Source organism: Gekko japonicus, unplaced genomic scaffold (genome assembly GCF_001447785.1).
Source record: "Gekko japonicus isolate JY-2015 unplaced genomic scaffold, Gekko_japonicus_V1.1 scaffold3525, whole genome shotgun sequence".
In the NCBI taxonomy this organism is placed as follows: Eukaryota; Metazoa; Chordata; class Lepidosauria; order Squamata; family Gekkonidae; genus Gekko; species Gekko japonicus.
The window spans coordinates 112,426-132,064 of record NW_015161516.1 but is presented as its reverse complement, the minus strand read 5'-3'; the positions used below and the strand labels follow the sequence as shown (position 1 = coordinate 132,064).

At 47.3% G+C, this 19,639-nt stretch overlaps 1 protein-coding gene across 1 annotated transcript in view; it reads right to left on the bottom strand.

Annotated features, from left to right (window-relative positions):
- The window catches only part of LOC107125788 (carbamoyl-phosphate synthase [ammonia], mitochondrial-like), a gene marked incomplete at its 3' end in the record, with an annotated part of 90,389 nt that overhangs the window by 11,995 nt on the left and 58,755 nt on the right, over positions 1 to 19,639 (bottom strand). Inside the window, exons 4-6 of the mRNA XM_015429251.1 lie at positions 13,629 to 13,773; positions 7,895 to 7,951; positions 4,595 to 4,687 (exon numbers count right to left, since the gene is read on the bottom strand). Of these exons, the coding sequence (XP_015284737.1) occupies positions 4,595 to 4,687; positions 7,895 to 7,951; positions 13,629 to 13,773 (295 nt within the window). The remainder of the gene's footprint in view (positions 1 to 4,594; positions 4,688 to 7,894; positions 7,952 to 13,628; positions 13,774 to 19,639) is intronic.

Below are 19,639 nucleotides of genomic sequence, written 5' to 3'. Positions count from 1 at the left end.
AGAGCATCCCTGCCCCAGACATAAGAACCTAAGAGAAGCCATGTTGGATCAGGCCAATGGGTCCATCCAATGCTCTGTGTCTCACAGTAGCCAAAACCCAGGGGCCATCAGGAGGTCCACCAGCAGAGCCAGAACTCCAGGAACCCTCCCACTCTTGCCTCCCAGGCACCAAGACGACAGAGCAGCACTGCCCCGGACATAAGAACATAAGAGAAGCGAATGTTGGATCAGGCCAATGGCCCATCCATTCCAACCCTCTGTGTCACACAGCGGCCAACAATACCAGGGGCCATCAGGAGGTCCAGCAGCAGGGCCAGAACCCCAGACGCCCTCCCACTGTTGCCCCCCAGGCACCAAGAATACAGAGCATCCCTGCCCCAGACATAAGGGCATAAAAGAAGCCATGTTGGATCAGGCCAATGGCTCATCCAATCCAACCCTCTGTGTCACACAGTGGCCAAAACCCAGGGGCCATCCACTAGCTCTTCATGTGTCCCTGATTCCACTTTTCTACAAAAACTCAAGGGAAATTCCTTCCACAGTACCTCTGAAACTGTCATGTTACACAGGTGAACCATTTTAACGGCCAGAAAACCTGCAAATCACATTTCCTTATTATCAAAACATTTATACCCCGCTTTTCCTTGTTGTTCAAGGCAGCTTACAATAACAGTTTTTAAAAATTCTAATTAGAATCAGAATAAAAGAGGTCAAATAAACTCAAAATCCCTCGAAAGCCATGCTGAAAAGGAAGGCTTTGGCCTGGTTGTTGGGTATTACAAGTTGAAAACACTCAGTGTATCAGAGGTTAAATGTTTGTTTGTGTTGCTCACAGGAAGTCACATGTTTTTCATGTAACCAATGTTGTTTTAGGAGTACAAGCCGGGGGAAATTCTCCCTGATCTAGGAGTTTGATTGGAACGAAAGTGTCAAAGTGTTTTTGCATTTTATGGCTCCTCTTCCCGTCTTTGTTTTGCTGTTCTCAAGAAGAAGAAGAGAAGCCATAACGCTCTTCTAGTCTTGTCTTTGTAGTGTAGTGTAAGGATGTAGGAGATTTAGCTCCGTTGTTATTTTCATCCCGGTTACCCTTCCCCATGCTAGAATTTAGTAAAAACTTTCTATTTTAATCACACATGGACTCTGAGTCTGAATTATTTTACTCTAGCTCTGCTAAGCTATCTTATCTCTGCTAAATACAATTTTCTCAATATCTCACTATCAAACCCAACACTGGTGTGGCCTCTTGAAGATTTCCCGGGGGGGGCTCACCTCTTCAGGGAGCCCATTCCACAAGGAGCCACCATGAATAAGGCCCAGGCACTGGTCAATGCCAGACGGGCCACTATACGTGGTGGGTTAGCCAACAGAGGGCTGCCTGGTGAAGGTAGTCAGTGCACAAGAACAAGGGAAGGAGGCTTTTCAGTTTGGAAAAGAGACGACTAAGGGGGAGGGACATGAGAGAGGATGGAGAAAGCTGACAAAAGGGAACTTTTTTCTCCCTCTCCCCAAATACTAGACCTCGAGGGCATCCAATGAAGCTGACGGGCAGGAGGTTCAGGACGGACAAAAGGAAATACTTTACACAGAGACTGATGAAAATTTGGAACTCGCTCCCAGAGGATGTAGTGGTGACCAGAGGAATGAACAGCTTTCAAAGGGGATTCGATGGATTAATGGAGGATAAGTCTATCAACGGTTACTGGCCATGGTGACTGAGGGGAACCTCCACATTTAGAGGCACTAATCCCTTGAACACCAGAGCCAGGAGGCAACCTCATGGGAAGGCCTCGGCCTCTGTGCCCTGTTGTTAGCCCTCCAGAGGAACTGCTTGGCCACTGGTGTGAGATGGGAGGCTGGACTAGGTGGACCCTCACTGGTCTGACCCAGCAGGGCTCTTCTGATGTTCTTCTCAGGGGAAGGCCTCGGCCTCTGTGCCCTGTTGTTGGCTGTCCAAAGGAACTGGTTGACCACTGTGTGCGATGGGAGGCTGGGCTAGATGGACTAATGGTCTGTTCCAGCAGGGCTCTCTTTATGTTCTTATGAGACGGTCCTTAAAATATGTGGGTCCCAGGTCATGAATAGCGTTAAAGGTCATAAGCAGCACCTTGAATCGAACTCAGAAACTGACTGGCGACCAGCGCAGCTGTTTCAAAATGGGCAGCGCATTTTCCTGAGAGCCAGTTTGGTGTAGTGGTTAAGTGCGCGGACTCTAATCTGGGAGAACCGGGTTTCATTCCCCACTCCTCCACTTGCAGCTGCTGGGTGACCTTGGGCAAGCCATAGTTCTGTCAGAGCTGTCCTTGAAAGAGCAGTCCTTGAAAGAGCTCTCTCAGCCCCACCGACCTCACAGGGTGTCTGTCGTGGGGAGGGGAAGGGAAAGGAGTTTGTCAGCCACTCTGAGACTCTGAGTAAAGGGCAAGGGGTATAAATCCAATCTCTCCTTCTTCCTCCTCCTCCTCCTCCTGGTGTCTAGTCCCTGACAATAGCCACATTCTGGACCAGCTGTCATTTTGCATCACAGCTAACTCTGTTTCGCAGCATCTGCTCTTTCCCAGAGGATGAAATGGAATGCTGCGATAATCCCCAGGCGACCTCAGACAGCGTGAGAAGAGCCTTTCCTCCATGGGCCTGGCCCACCACCCGAGCAGCCTTGGTCTTAGCCCAGGCTTAGCTTGGTCTTAGCCCAGGCTAACTGGAAGAAATTCACAGAGAGATCCAGGGGCCATTGCAACCCATCACAAACCTTCCTCGGTCCCCAGGCCGAGGGGGTGCATCGCCGCAGGCTAGGATACTCTTGTGCCCCCCCCCCCCGCTTCACAGTCAGGTTGCCTTCAATGTTCCCTCTAAGCTTTGGAGTCTTGTGAGCAAAAATTCTACTTTGTGAGCAACAGGCATTAAAGCTGCGAGCGAGCGATTTGGCTGCTGTATGAATTAGTTTGCTCTGGAGCCATCCCTTCCTGAGCTAAGACAAAAAATGTGTGAGCCAGAGGCTAAAAAACTGTGAGCTAGCTCACACTAACTCAGCTTAGAGGGAACACTGGTTGCCATCCCCTGATGTTGGTGGGATTTCCCCCCATTTCTGGGAGCCCAATCTGTCGCCAGCCAGCTGGCTAGCGGGGGGAGCCCCACCCCCAAAGACCCCCACTGTGCCCGATGTGACTGGCATGATGATGTCACCTCTGAGGTGACAGCATCGCACCAGGCATGTCGCATGGGGGATGCTCTAGCATTTGACTAAAAACTCTATGGTGACCATAGAGTTTTTGGCCAAATGCTAGAGCAGGGGTGTCCAACATGCGGCCCAGGGGCCGGATCAGGCCCGCAGTGGGACTGGCTGTCTTCTGCTTCTTCTCCCAGTTCTGCTGCTGCTGCGTCGTTGTAGATTTGCAGCTTACAGATCCACACCTGAACAGCATACTCAGGATTGCAACAGCACAGACATTTTGATGCAGTAATTCAGAGCAAGAGGTGTCAGTTATCAGACACTGTTAAATAAACAAAATATTGCAAGAGTGCTAATATTTGAAGCATGACTTTATTTTAAGTAAAAAAAACCCCACCCTTTGTGTTTGTGTCCTTTATAAAGTTTATGTCTCTGCTACCTGGCATCACATTTCATGACACACACCTGGCCCAGCCCAACAAGGTCTCATTCATGTCAGATCCGGCCCTCATAACAAATGAGTTTGACACCCCTGTGCCAGAGCGTCCCCTGCACAATGTGCCCGGCACGATGACATCGCTTCCAAGTGACATCATTGCCATGTTGTTATGTATTATGATTTCTACTGTATGCCTAGTTCCAGACGTCTACCAAAGACTGGTATCCTAAAGTGCAAGTTCTGATTGGCTGCTACTGACAGCGGGCCAATCAGAGCTAAGGATTGTGATTGGCGGGAACAACAATGATTGGTCTTTATCTTGTAAATATGATTGGTTCTTACCATTCCTCTGGGCGTGGCCTTCCCAGCCCAGGATGATTAAAAGGAGCTCAAGCTCCTATGGTTTTTTTGTGTTGTTTTGTTCTGGTTCAATAAAGCTGACTGCACTTGTTTAAGAGCTGTCTGAGTCTGATACATTTCATGTGTGAAGATCCAGGGGAGCGGGCTGGACCCCCCCACACACACTAGGGGAAGATAGGAGCCTGGGCCCCCTTCTCCAAAGCCAACTGGCCAAGGCACCTTCATTAGGCAAGGGGGGATTCTTCTTGGGCCTTCCCATTCATGTGCATGACTGTGCAAGCAATAGTGGGATGCGGAAAATCTGTCTGGGGATTGGGGCCAGCCCCCTCCACCCCTCAAACTCACCTTGGCTCTCCCGCTCTCCCTCCCTCCTTCCCTCCCAGGCCTCTTTCCTGGACATTCCCCGTTAGCCAAAATGCGTCATGAGATTTGCTGTAATCCGTCTGGGAGCAGCAAGAGGCTGGTTCCCTCCAAATTGTTTTCCAGCAAGCTCACAAAACGTTTGGGGGCCCCAGCAAAGAGCGGCCCCAGCTATATAAGCACACGCTGGTCATTGCGAGTTTGTTGTACAAACCCGTCCTCCAAGACACGGTGCCTCTCATCACGCTTCTAGAAGGAAGCAGAGCCTTTACCTTGGTTGAAACTTCAGCAACCAAGTTTCTCTTGTTTGGATCCAGGAACTCCACCGGCTGGCCCTCAAACTCAATCTTCCCGAGAACAGTTCCCTGGTGGAGGAAAAGTTAAACAGGTGAGTGCCAGCCAGAAAGACGGGTGGCACCAGGTACCAACAAACCAAATCTCTTAGGAACTGGACACCCATCCCCCAGACTTTGGTCCAACTTCATTTTAAATAGGTTTTCTGTCTAAAAAATCAAGAGCACGCAAACTTTTTAGCCCGAATGCAAAAATGAAACACACTGTCTATCTGTATAGAAGGGGGGTGGGGTTGAAGGTTGTTCTGCCCCAGGCCCATAGCCATGGGTGGGCATTTGGGGGCAATGCCCCTCACATATGTGTGCTGCCCCCTTGTACAAAAGTTTGAAAAAATTAAATGCAAGATGCGTGTGAGGTTTCCAAAATGATCCCAGGCAGTCAGGGAAGCTTCGTTTTCTTTTTTCCAGGATGATAAATAATTAGATTTTAATGCAAAAAAAATAAAATAAAGTTGCAAAAAATTAGGATAAAACTGTAAAATGCAAAAGAGAGAGAGAGTCGGAGATCCCCCCCTCCCGCAGTTTACACAGAAAAGCAGCCTGGAATCGAGTCTCTCCAATTAAAAGGACTAGAGGTTGCAGTGGAGCTGCTGTTGCTGCAAGAGGAGCAGCAGATGTGCCCAGGGTGCACCCCTGGATTTCCCCATGCCCCACCAACCAAACTTTTCTGGCTAGGCCCCTGTTCTTCCCTCCTGAGAGATGCATGGGGGCAGCAACGGCTTCTGCCAACGCCGTACTGACTGCAAAGTCACCCCTGAAAGGCCATAAGACGGCCATCAATCCATGCAGACAGTTCCATAAAGCCGAGAGATCAAAGGAAGTGAAAGCGGCATGCAGTCATAGAATCGTATAGAACCATGGAATGTTAGAGTTGGAAGGGACCTTGCAGGTCATCCAGTCCAACCCCCTGCACTCTGCAGGAGCAGAGCCGAAAGAGAGCCCTACAACAGACCCGAAAGACGGTCGTCCAGCCTCCGCTCGAAAACATCCAGTGAAGGAGCATCCACCACCTCCCAAGGCAGACTGTTCCACTGCTCAACCACTCTGACAGTTAGGACGTTTCTCCTGATATTTAGCCGGTAGCGACTCCCTTGTAATTTCCACCCATTAGACCTAGTCTTGCAATCCGGAGCAAGAGAGAATAGACCTGCTCCATTTTCTACATGACAGCCCTTGAGATACTTGAAGACTGCAATAATTCATGTCCCCTATAAGCCTTCTCTTTCCCAGGCTAAACATTCCCAACTCTTTCAGCCTTTCCTCCTAAGACTTGGATTCCAACCCTCTCACCATCTCGGTTGCCCTCTTCTGGACACGCTCGAGCTTGTCAGCATCCTTCCTAAAATGTGGTACCCAAAACTGGACACAGGACTCCAGGTGAGGCCGGACCAGAGCAGTCTGGACACTGCCATAAAATCCGACAATCCATCAAAGTGAAACTGGTATGCAATGCAGAGGGGAATCCCTGTTCCAACCTGGGTTTGGTAACACAGGTAGGTATCAGGGGCTTTGCCATCTTGAAAAGTCATGTGGGCTCCTTATTTCTTAGCACATCTCTATGTCTGATTCATAACGAAGAACCCAGGATGGTCGTACGTGGAGCTACCTTGATCAAGCCTGCGGATTTCAGCCTACCATACATCCGGGGGGGGGGGTGTTTCAAGAGCAGGTCCGATCATCGTGGTGAAACGTTTTGTACAATGAGGTGCGACTCCAATAATTCGCAAAAAAAAAGTCATTTAGATATTTATTCATTTGCACCCTGCCTTTCTCCTCACGGGGGCGGGGGGACCCCAAGCGGCTGAGAGTGAGTTTCTGGTTCTGCTTTGGAGTACTTTCTAGTTTGACAGTTCAGACATTAACGCAAATGATGGTTAGGGTTAACAGGAAATGGAGAAGACAGCCCACATCTGAGGGAGGGGAAGAAGAGAACACAGCCCGCAGCTCATTCACCGCCCTCCAAAGGATGGTTTGTCAGTTCATCTAAACTGAGCCAGGGAAGTCCTTTTTAAATTGGCTTGATAATAAAATAAATCTTTGACCAGCGTTGGGGAATCCTGGCTTTAAACAGCGGCCCATCATGCCTTGCTCCAACCAGAGATCTTTGCAGACAATACAGTTGTTATGTACGGATGGAGCCTGGGTCTGAGCGAAGGCTCCAAAGGCCTTCAAGACTATTGGTTGTGTTGCCGGTAACGGCCAATCATATTTGTTGCTTATAATCCAATATGTGAAGGTGAAGGTTTCCCTTGCTCGAAAGCCAGTCAAATCCGACTCTAGGGATGCGGTGCTCATCTCCGTTTCCAAGCTGAAGAGCCAGCGCTGTCCAAAGACATTTCCGTGGTCATGTGGCCGGCATGACTAGACGCCAAGGCGCACACTGTCAATAGTTACATATGGTTCATGCAAATAAACCTAGCTGCCTACTTGGTATTGGTTGTCGTTAAAGGTGGGTGTGGTTTTCACAAGTATAAATTGGGTCCTGTCGAGCCTGTGTCTTTGGTTCGGAAGTTCAATAAAGAAGCATGTTATTATGAAAGACCTGCCTCGTCTCAATACTTAATAACAGTCTAAGCTAAGTCTAAAACACATGTCCGCTACTGATTCTGAAAACTGGTATATAAAGTATATCTGGATAGAAGGGGGGTGGGGTTGAAGGTTGTTCTGCCCCAGGCCCATAGCCATGGGTGGGGGCATTTGGGGGCAATGCCCCCCACAGATGTGTGCTGCCCCCTTGTACAAAAGTTTTTTAGAAATTAAAATGTAAGATGCGTGTGAGGTTTCCAAAATGGTCCCAGGCAGTCAGGGAAGCTTCATTTTCTTTTTTCCAGGATGATAAATAAATAGATTTTTAATGCAAAAAAAAAAATTCAATAAAGTTGCAAAAAAATAAGATAAAACTGTAAAATACAAAAGAGGGAGAGAATTGGAGATCCCCCCTTCCCGCGGTTTACACAGAAAAGCAGCCTGGAATCGAGTATCTCCAATTAAAAGGACTAGAGGTTGCAGTGGAGCTGCTGCTGCTGCTGCAAGAGGAGCAGCAGATGTGCCCAGGGTGCACCCCTGGATTTCCCCATGCCCCACCAACCAAAATTTTCTAGCTAGGCTGTGTTCTACTGTGCTCAGAGGTTCAATTTTAGTTGGCCCTAAAAATGGCTTTTGGTATAGTATGGATTTTTTTGCTAATGAACAACAATGGTGTTTGCAGTTTTCGCCTACCTTGTCTCGGATTATTTTAGACAGCATCCTGGTATCAATACCGTAAAGAGCCGGGACCTGGAAGAGTGAAAAACACAAAATATAGGCAGTTAGAAATTAGACTTGGAAATGGACTGAAATTAGATCCCTTTGTGGAAGACGACATTGCAGGTGCAGGCAATCAGGACCGCCAACAGCAGAACTAACACTGGTCTCAACAGTGAGATAGATCCAGATGGGTCGCCGTGTTAGTCTGTCTGTAACAGGAGTTGCGGTGGCTCAAGTGGTTAAGACACTGAACTTCAGGCTGTGGAAGGTCGGTAGTTCAGCAGTTCGAGACCCGAGTGTGCCGCATGACGGAGTGAGCTCCCGTCTCTAGTTCCAGCTCCTGCCAACCTAGCAGTTCGAAAGCAAGAAATTGCAAGTAGATAAATAGGTACCACTTTGGTGGGAAGGGAACAGCGTTCCGTGCGCCTCGGTGTTTAGTCACGCCGGCCACATGACCACGGAAATGTCTTCGGACAGCGCTGGCTCTTCGGCTTGGAAACGGAGATGAGCACCGCAACCCTAGAGTTGGATTCGACTGGCTTTCGAGCAAGGGAAACTTTTACCTTTACCTTTTTAACAGGAGAAAAGAGCAAGAGTCCAGGAGCACCTTAAAAGACTAACTAAATTTGTAGAAGAAGTGCGTTGTGACCCACACGCCCCCCCCCCCTGCCACAAATTTGGTTAGTCTTTTAAGGTGCTCCTGGACTCTTGCTCTTTTCTCCTGATCTCAAGAAGGACTATGTATCACACACTAAATGTCCATAAGACTCCGCCTGATTATTCTGCCATGTCAGAGATAAGGTGCTCCTGGACTCTTGCTCTTGTCTCCTGATCTCAACAAGGACTATGTATCACACACCAAATGTCCATTTTTAATGTTTAAGACTCCACCTGATTATTCTGCCATGTCAGAGAGGCATAGCAAGCACTCTGCTTAATCACGCTTAAATGTGAGAGGTGATGTTTAAGTTGAACATGGCTTTCTGAGACTCCCCTGACATGGCAAAAAGCAGTGTTCAGGTAGGGAGGATTCATACATGCATAATATTGACCACATGTTGCCATGGGGTGACTTCCACATGCTTCAATAACTGAAAAACTAAGTTCTGACCCCGCTGATGGACCTCCTGATGGCCCCTGGGTTTTGGCCACTGTGTGACACAGACTGTTGGACTGGATGGGCCATTTGCCTGATCCAGCATGGCTTCTCTAAGGTTCTCATATTCTTAACTGGGTTGTAAATGCTAGTAGATTTACAAGGCAGTCCTGTTCAGATCATAGCAACAGTTCTTAGGAAAATGCACAAATGCCCAGTACTCTTTCATTTATCTGAAATATTTTTTAAACCGCTCACGCTCCACTAGATGTTCACAGAGGATCTTCCAAGAGTTAAGCCAACAAACCACAGAAACAACAAAGAAATACCTGCGCACCTACAGCTAATGAATAGCAGCATAATACCAGTGGTTAAAGCACAACATCAAAACCATCACCCACAACCGTCTTTTCCCAAACATCAACACCATAAAGCCGTGAACACAGACAAACATCTGAGTGCTGAAACAAATCAAGGAAAGCTACACACATAAAAAACAAATCAGTCCACACATGCATGGGAAAATACAATTGTGTGTACTTGTATCCCAAAACAAGCCGTGAACACAGACAAACATCTGAGTGTTGAAACAAATCAAGGAAAGCTACACATATAAAAAACAAATCAGTCCACACATGCCTGGGAAAATACAATTGTGTGTACTTGCGGCCCAAAACTTAAGACAGGGGTGTCAAACTCATTTGTTATAAGGCCCGGATCTGACATAAATGAGACCTTGTTGGGCCGGGCCATGTGTGTCATAAAATAGGATGCCAGGCAGCGGAGATGTAAACTTTATAAAGGACACAAACACAAAGGTTGGTTTTTTTTACTTAAAATAAAAACATGCTTAAAACATCAGCACTCTTGCAATATTTTGTTTATTTAACAGTGTCTGATAACTGACACCTCTTGCTCTGAATTATTGCATCAAAATGTCTGTGCTGTTGCCATCTTGAGTATGCTGTTCAGGTGTGCATCTGTAAGCTGCAAACCTACTTTTAATTTATTGACATTCGCCACAGAAATCTCATGCTCAGGGTTCTAAGTCTAGGACCCAGGGGAAAACATGAAATGGCTGAGTGACTGAGAGAGTCTGGCGAAGAAAGCCATGATGCAGCAGCAGCAGAACTGGAAGCAGGAGATGGCCAGTTCCACTGCGGGCCTGATGGAAGCCCTCTGTGGGCCTGATCTGGCCCCTGGGCTGCATATTTGACACCCCTGACTTAAGAGATGTTATGCCAGGTGGACACACCTGTGGGGAGGAATTTCCTCGTGACCCCATCCAATTCAGCCTCAGGGGACTGTCAAGCAGGTTCGTGTGTGGAAAATTCTGGTCTTAGCTAGATTTGAGTCCGGCAGCCCCTCAGAGACTAGGGAAGTTGACAATCTCCAGGGAAGTTTTAGCACATAACAGGGCTGTTGTAGATTTGGGAGGTGAGCAGAGAAAGCCAGGGCGCCCCCTCCTCTACTTGGCCTACCACCAGGCCTCCCTTCACACTTGCTCAAGTAGGGATGCCAGCCTCCAGGGGGGACCTGGACGATCCCCTGGAATTACAGCTCATCTCCTTGTCAGGGACATTGTGCCAACAATATGTTAACAGCTGCAATCCAACACACTGATGGCACATTGTCCCTGACAAGGCAATCTTATTTGCACTCTTAGGACCTAAACTGGAAGGTACATATTAGTTCCAGTTCATACAACTACTTCTGATCCAAGGCCAGTTTTAGTTGTGGCCCCAAAGAGAAACCTTTTGGTGTGTCATTCAGTTCCAAATTGGAACATTCCAATTTTGGTCCTATTTTATTTATTGTTAATTGCCTTACATGTGTTACAGGGACTCTGTTGCTTGGTGTATTTGGTACTGTTTGACCTCTGAAGAAGGCTCTTGTGAGCTGAAACACATCAGGTCCGACACTGTCCTTTTTGTAACTTTGAACATTTTATGAGGCTTTATTTGGGCCCCTACAAGGTTTTTATACGTCTCTGCAATAAACACTCTTTTGTACACTTAGGCCCCGTTCACACAGAGACATTGCCATGCTAAAGACACGAATGTCAGGCGGATTTTCGGTGTGCGATCATAGCGTACCCGTGGCCAACCTGTGGCGTCCCGCCAAAGACGCGCAGTTAAAAAGTACCTTGGAAAGTGCACTAGTATTCAGAAAACGCGGGGCAGGAACGGGTGTCTGATCACGGGGGCGCTAGTATCCCGTGGCATCCGGTGTCTGTCCACGTCCCGTCGCGAACCGGATGTTTTTCGTAAGCGCATGCACACAAATATGAAACTGAAAGCAGTGCTGCTCTGTGGAACTGCACATGCGCACAAACGCGAAAGGCTTGTGTGATTACGCTGCGCCACTTCTTTGCCATGCTGCAGCATCGCCGTGGGATCGCCAGCTAACAGCCTAAGTGCGGAGACTTGGGGGACCGTGTGATCGGGCTACCGCACTTTATTTTGCTCCGGGGCGAACAGCCACGCCCCCCCACCCGCATTATCTGGACCATGTGATTGGGGCCCCTGTTTTCTTTTGTGGAGTTCCCTTACATCTTCTCTGTGCTTGAACTTATAGGAGCTTCCCACATAGCACTGTGGTTGGGATAGCTGCTCTGGAGAATGTGTATAATTGTATACAGCAGTACACCTTTCCCTGGATGAACTCGCCGGCCTCTTCCAAAGTGATGCATCCCATCTTCTTGTGACCAAACAGATGAAGCCTGGAATGGGCTATTCAGGAACACAAAATACCATTTTCAGATCAGGTTTGCTGAATGTTTTGTTTAAAAACAACACAGCAGACATCTTCTAAGGAGCAGAGTCATTTCCCTGGTGTTCCTTGCTTGTCTATTTTCCCTCTTTGCTCTTTTATTGAAGCCAGGGACCCTTCACTGTCACTTCTGCAAATCAATAAATAAAATTTAATCTGCCCTGAGCTCATTTCTCCATTTCCCCCCAAATTCCAAGGAGGCATAAAAAAAGAAAACCATTCTGAACTTGCATTTAAAAGAGCCAGCGTGGTGTGGTGGTTAAAGTGTTGGACTAGGATCGGGGAAACCCGGGTTCAGATCGTCACTCATGCCATGGAAGCTGGCTTGGGCCCGTCACACCCTCTCAGCCTCGCCTACCTCACAGGGTTGTTGTGAGGATAAAATGGAGAAGAGGAGAATGATGCAAGCTATTTTGGGTTCCCACTGGGGAGAAAGTTGGGACATGAATAAAGCAAAATTTTAAAAAAACAAAAAAACAGAAGTACAAATTGTTCCAGCACTGACAATGTTGAGGTAACATGTTCCATTCACCCTTTTCTATGCAAAAGTGTTTTACTCCAGTGGCATATTTATCTGTCCCCATAATGTTGTCTGTGTTCCTTGGAACAGAACAGCCATCCTTTGAACGTGCCGCTTTCCTTTTGCTTCTGTGCAGCCCATGGCTCTTTGAATGAGTTTAGCATACTTCTCTTTCCACCGCTCCTGCTCATTATTTCCATAGTAATCAAGGAAGATGTTTTTTAGAATGAATTATTCTAAAGTGAAGGCCCTGGGTTTGGACCACAAACAAGGTAAACAGAATAACAAGCAAAAGGTGGGTTTGGCTGGATGACCACACTTCTGGTAACATGGGGGTGCGGCCGAATGTGCTAATGAGCTGTGCTGTCAGGGGTGTGGCCTAATATGCTAATGAGTTTCTGCTGTTGGGTGTGGCCTATTAGGCTAATGAGTTCCTGCTGGGCTTTTTCTACAAAAAGAGCCCTGCTTAAGACTAAAGGAACACAACATGACACTCGGCAGGGTATTTAGGACCGTATCACAAAGAACAACTTCTGGATGATTTTGGAAATGTCCTCCTAACATTGACACACACACACCCCGAGAGCAGGCGTCCCCAACGTGGTGCCTAGGGGTGACGTTTTGCCCACCAAAACCTTTCCTTGGTGCCCGTTACGTGTTTTTTTTATAAAATAGGCAGGGCCAAGTAGGGCTTTTGCTCAGCAAGGTGTCCGATTAGCCATTGGAGATTTGATTGGCTGGGTAGATTTTTTAAGACATTGTTCTGATAGCGACTGTCACCACAGCACCAGACTCTTTCCTTTGTGACTGAAGGGAAGCGGTGGAAGCCATTTTGTGGGTGGCTCCACTTCCTGCGACAGCCATTTTGTGGCCAGCCATTTTGTCGCTGTCCCCACCATGTTGTGAGAATTCCAAAAGTGTTCACATACACAAAAAGTTGGGGACCCCTGTTTAGAGGAGGAGGAGACTGGATTTATACCCTGCTTCACTTGGAGTCTCAGAGCAGCTTACAACCTCCTTCCCTTCCTCTTCCCGCAATGGAAACCCTGTGAGGTAGGTGGGGCTGAGGGAGCTCTTTTGAGCATTGCTCTTGAGAGAACAGCTCTGAGAGAACTTGTGACTGACCCAAGGTCACCTAGCTGGCTGCATGTGGAGGCATGGGGAATCAAACCCGGTTCTCCCAAACTTGAGTCCACACTCCTAACCACTATACCAAACTGGCTACCCCAAAGGAAGCCAATGTACTAATAAACACGTGTCACAAGTAGCAACCTTGGTTTGTTGGTTTTTTTTTCCATCCTGAGATTGCTGTTGCTCACCTTGATGCCGTCTGATTCCAAGAATTTCCTGAGGCCCATTTCATCCAGAGCCGCCGGATCGGGGACACCACCATTGCCTATGATGGGATTAACCAGTGTGAGAATCTGTCCATGGTAGCTGGGGTCAGTCAGACTTTCTGTGTACCTGAGTTACACACAATGGGAAACGATTCTCATGAGTAAGGGAACAGAAGCTGACCAAAATGAGAGCTCCCTGCTAGAGCATCACGCACAAAGGACTGGGGAAAGGTTTGAGAAGGCATACCAGGAAGCAAAAGGTCTGACACCTGTTCCTGAGTCTTACGGACTGCCTATTTTGGGAGCACATCATGTAATAATCAGCCCTCAAACAGGGCAGCTTCAAGGGGAGATTTCAATGCCAGACTGCAGAAGCGGACTTCATTCACAAATTCAGAACAATGGAACTCCCCCACCCGGACGGAATAGGGACATAGGATTTTTATCTTCGCTACAGATGCTAATTTTCTGCCCCTAAGGACTTTTCTTTTGTCCTGCTCAAGCTACTTACTGTGTGCATTGTATCTTTGCATCCTGAGTTCCTTCCAGGCTGAAGAGTCTCAAACTTTTCAGTTTAGAAAAGAGAGGGCTAAGGGGGGGACATCATAGATGTTTATATAATTATGCATAGATGGAGAGAGAGTGGACAAAGATACATTTTTCTCCCTCTCCCAAAATACTACAACTCGAAGGCATCCAGTGAAGCCAATGAGCAGTAGTTTAAGGATGGACAAAAGGAAATACTACTATACACGGAGAGTAAAATGTAGAATTCACTGCCAGAGGGTGTACTGATGGCCACAGGAATAAACAGCTTTCAAAGGGGATTCAATAGATTCATGGAGGAGAGGTCTATCAGTGGTTACTAGCCCTGGTGGCTAAGAGGTGCATCTACATTCAGAGGCACTAATCCTTTGAATCCCAGAGCCCCGGCCTCTGTGCCCTGTTGTTGGCCCTCCAGAGGAGCTGGTTGGCCAATGTGTGAGACAGGAGGCTGGACTAGATGGACCCCTGGTCTGATCCAGCAGGGCTCTTGATGTTCCTATGAAGTCCTTGGCTTCTCTGCCCTGTTGTTGGACTCCAGAGGAACAGGTTGGCCACTGTGTGAGACGGGATGCTGGACTAGAGGGACCCTCACTGGTCTGATCCAGCAGGGCTCTTCTGGTGTTCTTCTCAGGGGGAGGCCTCGGCCTCTCTGCCCTGTTGTTGGCCCACCAGAGGAACTGGTTGGCCACTCTGCGAGACAGGATGCTGGACTAGATGGACCACTGGGTTGATCCAGCAGGGATGTTCTTATGTTCTTACACACACACACCCTGACTGGATATAAGGACTCAGGGATCTCCATTCCAACTTGTATCTGACAAAGGGAACTTTGATTCTTGAGAGCTTATATTCCAAAAATCTCGGTCTCTAAGGTGCTGCGGGACTCAAAACTCACGTTTTACTGCAGACTCACACAGCTGATCTCTAAAACTGTCCTCATGTCATAAGCGGTTGTTATTGTGGCTGTATTAAACAATGCATTGGGGTAATTGAGGATTGAATTTATCCGCATTTCTTGAGAAGCCATAATTACGTTTACCATTAGCCTTGCTTTTGGTTTCAAAATACGTTTTAGGAAAATGGTGAACCAGCCCCTCCACAGTGACCTGCACTTCAATAAATGTGGTCTGTCTGAAAGTAATGTACAGTCATCAGTTCCACAGCAAGCTAGCCCTGAGAGATGCTCTCAAACCAGGACTGAAACCAGAAAGCTAATGAAGCCACAAACCCACCAGGAGAGATGTGTCTGTTCCCAGAAAGGGGTCCAGGGGGTTCCCTTGACTTCCTGAATTTCCTGTTTCCAACATATCTGATTGACTGTAGCAAAGGTGAATGGGCTGAACTAGTTATTCAGCTGAGAAAGTCCCTAGTAACTTTTGTTGTTCAGTCGCACAGTCGAGTCTGACTCTTCGCGACCCCATGGACCACATCACACCAGACCCTTCTGTCTTCCATTGTGCTCCGGAGTATGCTCAATTTCATGTCCGTTGCATCCATGACACTGTCTAACCAGCTCATCCTTTGCCGTCCCCGTCTTCTTTGACCTTCAATCTTTACCAGCATCAGGGTCTTCTCCAGTGAGTGCTCCCTTCTCATTGGGTGGCCAAAGTATTGGAGCTTCAGCTTCAGTCTCTGGCCTTCCAGGGAACAGTCCGGGTTGATTTCCGTTAGGATTGACTGATTTGATCTCCTTGCAGTCTAAGGGACTATCTGCCTGCAATATGACACTTGAGAAGAGATGGCTGGTAGGTTCAGGTGCAGAGGGACCATGCAGGGAACAGACTAGGGTGAGGCCTCCAAGTAATAGTGTTCAGTCCTGAGGACTTGCCAGATGTTGTTAACTTGAAAACGTCCTACTCCAGGTCTTTCCTGACATAGTGAATAATCGGAATGCCCATAATCTGTAAGATTTAAAAGTGGCTCCCTTAAGACTTCAGCTGTACAGAAATGTGATTCTCTCCATTAATCTTACTTCCTTGGATGGATTTGCCAAGAATAATGGCCAAATTCACACACACGCACAAACTGAACATAATTTAACAAAGCTCAGAATGCCTCTTGGGGCACGTCAGTGATATTTAATTACAAGAAGGGACCCACGAGGAACTTGCAGGGAAGGGGGAATCTCACCCGCCTCACTGCCTCTGCAAGCTTTTCTCAGCTTGCTCAGGCAGCGCCTCTCTCAGCCGCCTCCCCACCCTTACCCACCTCCATTGGCTCACACTGCCCACACACCTGCTCACCCCACCCACCCAATGGTGGCAGCGCCTTTCTTAGCTTCTCTGCCAGTGCCCCACTCAATCATGTTGCCACCTGCTTATTCTGTTCACTCAGTTCACTGGCAGTGGTGCCTTTTGTTGGAAATATGTACGTTGCAAGGTCTAAAATTCAGTCATTATAGGGTTAATGTGTGTTAACCTTGTGTGTTATTGTTTAAACTGACCTGGAAGGGAATGTGGCACAAAGCCAATGGGAAGAAAGCTCGGGAAAGTGAAGCCTATTTACTAATAATCATTGATTAATGCATTCCGGTGATTTCCTTCTAGGGGTCAAGAAGAAAAAGAATCTCCATTGTTGTAGACCGTGTGTTCAAAGGGTAAAGATGTAGTCTTAGGTGCCTTTGTTGTTTTGTAGATTTCCTGTGACCCCTTCCTTTAGAAATATTTTTACATAGAAGAAAATGCCTCCTCTCCAGTGAAGCAAAGATCCATTGCAATCTCTGAATATTTAACTATTTTGCCAATTTTTCCAACAGCTTTCTCAGCTCTGCTGCTCACTCACTCTTCCCACCCACCTCACCAACTGCCAGCGTCTAGGTCCAGCCCAAGCCGAATTCCAGAGTCAGAGTTCAGTACAAAAGTCAGTTACCAAGAGAGCAGAGTCCCGTTCAGAGAGATACACAAAAAAATGAGGTTCAACCATCCGAGGTCATTCACAAGCGAGGTCAGAGTCAAGAGCCAGTCTAAGGGCTGTAGGAGCAGAGTCCAGCACTGTGGTTGCCAAGCCAAGAGTTTAGTGACATGTTCCTTCCACAACTCACAGCCTCCCTTGGCTGATTTTTATAAGCATGTGCCTAAGGGTCCAATTTGCAGTCAGTTGCCCAGGAGTAATTCTGTAACTACTCAAGCAGCTGGTGTCAGTCAACTTTCCTGCAATTCAGTTTGTAGGCTCTGTCTCTGGTGCTCCAAGGGTGTGGGTGATTCTGGATGGCTGGGAACAATCAAACTGGGTTTCACCTGTTGCTGGAGGGAAGGGTGTGGGTGATTCTGGAGGGCTGGGAACAATCAACCGGGTTTCACCTGTTGCTGGAGGGGTTAGTGGCTCTGCCTCAGCTGTTGATTGTGAAACTTGACAAGCCTGTCGATCATCTTCCTGCTTGCTGGCTTCTACTGACTCAGGGCTGGCTACATGGGGCTCCTCTTCTCCTGAGGAGTCCTCAGCATCACTCAGGGCTGGCTACACAGGGCTCCTCTTCTCACCATCACAGAGCCCTGACTGCCCCATGACACTAACTCACTCACTTTTCACTGTCTCTGGTGACAGCTAAATGTCTCTTGGCTTCTCCACCATCATCTCTTTCCTCAAAATGTCTGCCAAGAACTTGTGATGTAGCGTCACAAGATCTTGGCTTTTCTCATGTAAGCTGAATATGCACTTTTTAAAAGTCTCCTCACCTTTCCCCCCAACCCCATTCTCATATTTTCCTGCAAAACTAGGCTTTCCCAAAAGTTTGTAGAATGATTTCCTTTCTCTGAACATGGTCCTAATCTGTGGATTTAATGATCTGTATCTACAGTCATGCTGAGAAGTATATATATATAACAATCCACATATTATCACCCCTGCTCCCAGTTTTCACATGATCTGTAGCTCCTCTTAGCAACTGAAATCGTATCATTCTAGCCAAGCAAGCACGGGAATAAGAGAAAACTGTACTTCTGGAAAAGCTAAATATTTGTACTCTTCTGCCTGAAGGCATGGGGAGCTCACATATAAGCAAGATGATAGCTATATTCTATATTTTCTGCGTTTCTCTTGGATCATTCCATACTACAGCGAAGCTTGTTAGAACAGCCACTCTCTCTGCCAAGGGACCCTTTGGAGGTCCAGTTTGGAGGCAGAAGAGAGATATTTACCATGTTTCCCAGCTACTCATCACGTTTCCCAGGGTTACTGGGAGAAGCACTGGCATTTAAAGGGATGTAAAACTGGTGTGGAGAGGGAAGGCAGCACGGTATAGCCTGATCTCGTCAGATCTCGGAAGCTAAGCGGGTCCAGTAGTTGGAAGAGAGACCACTAAGGAGGACTCTGTAGAGGAAGGCTAATCATGTCTGCTTAATCACTTGCCTTGAAAGCTCCTTGCTGGTGATGCACAAATCTGTGCCCTGTGTGCTCCCGGGGCTGAATGAGGAACACACAGCCGGAGTCCAGAGAGTTAGATTAATAACTGTGTATTGCAATACTCAGGAAAATACAGGACTGGATACCTTGGCACCCTGTAACACCAAGCTGTATTCTGCACCAGCCAGGAAGGGCAGTAGATCTTATACTCCAAATGAAACCATGACAGTTTACACAGAAATAAATCCCTAATTGGTGTCCAACAGATCTCATCATCAGAGCATCATTTGAGCTGGCATTTCTCTATTGGCATGCCCTTCCATTGCTCATAAGTGTCAGTAGTTACGTCTGCTTATCTGGTCTAAGAGCAGTGGAAAACATCAATGAACAAAGAGGCCTTGTTTTGGCATTCTTTCTTACTTATTTGTTTCCTGCCTGTGCAGGAAAGGTGGGTTATAAATTGAAAATAATAAATAAATACATTCAGCCCCAAAATAGGGAGTTCCTGATAAGATGCATAAGACTTTGCTCTTGGCAGACATCCTGGGGTCAGATGCTCAGCTCTATAAAGGAAAATATTGTTTTGGGAACATCCAGAATCCTTTCATCTCATAACATCACCGTAAGAGGGCTGCAACTTGACGGCACTTTACACACACATGCAAAACTGGTGTGAGTTTGTTAAGTTGGTCCCTATTTACATTTTGAATCCCCTTTCATCTGCCATTTCCCCTTACGGATCCACCACAACATACACAAATTGTACCATATTGTTACCTTTTTAAATATAACAAATGCTTCAAACCTGTCTCTGCCAAGTATCTTGCAGTCTAAATCTAATTCCAAGGGAGTGTTCTTAGAGAGCATAATGATGCTACAAAACTTGCGCCATCCCAAGCCATGTCCCAAGTACCTGTCAGCATGCTGCCATTGTGTTTTGTGTGACCTCTGTGTACATATCCTCACCCTGCTGCACCCGGCTTGTTTCTACCATCCTGCTCCTGTGCTGGAATGCTTAAGATAACTACTGGAGGTTGTGTGGGGGAGAAGATGCTGTAATGCTTGCCTATTGCTTTTCTCATGAGAACTGCACCTGTGTTTTGTCT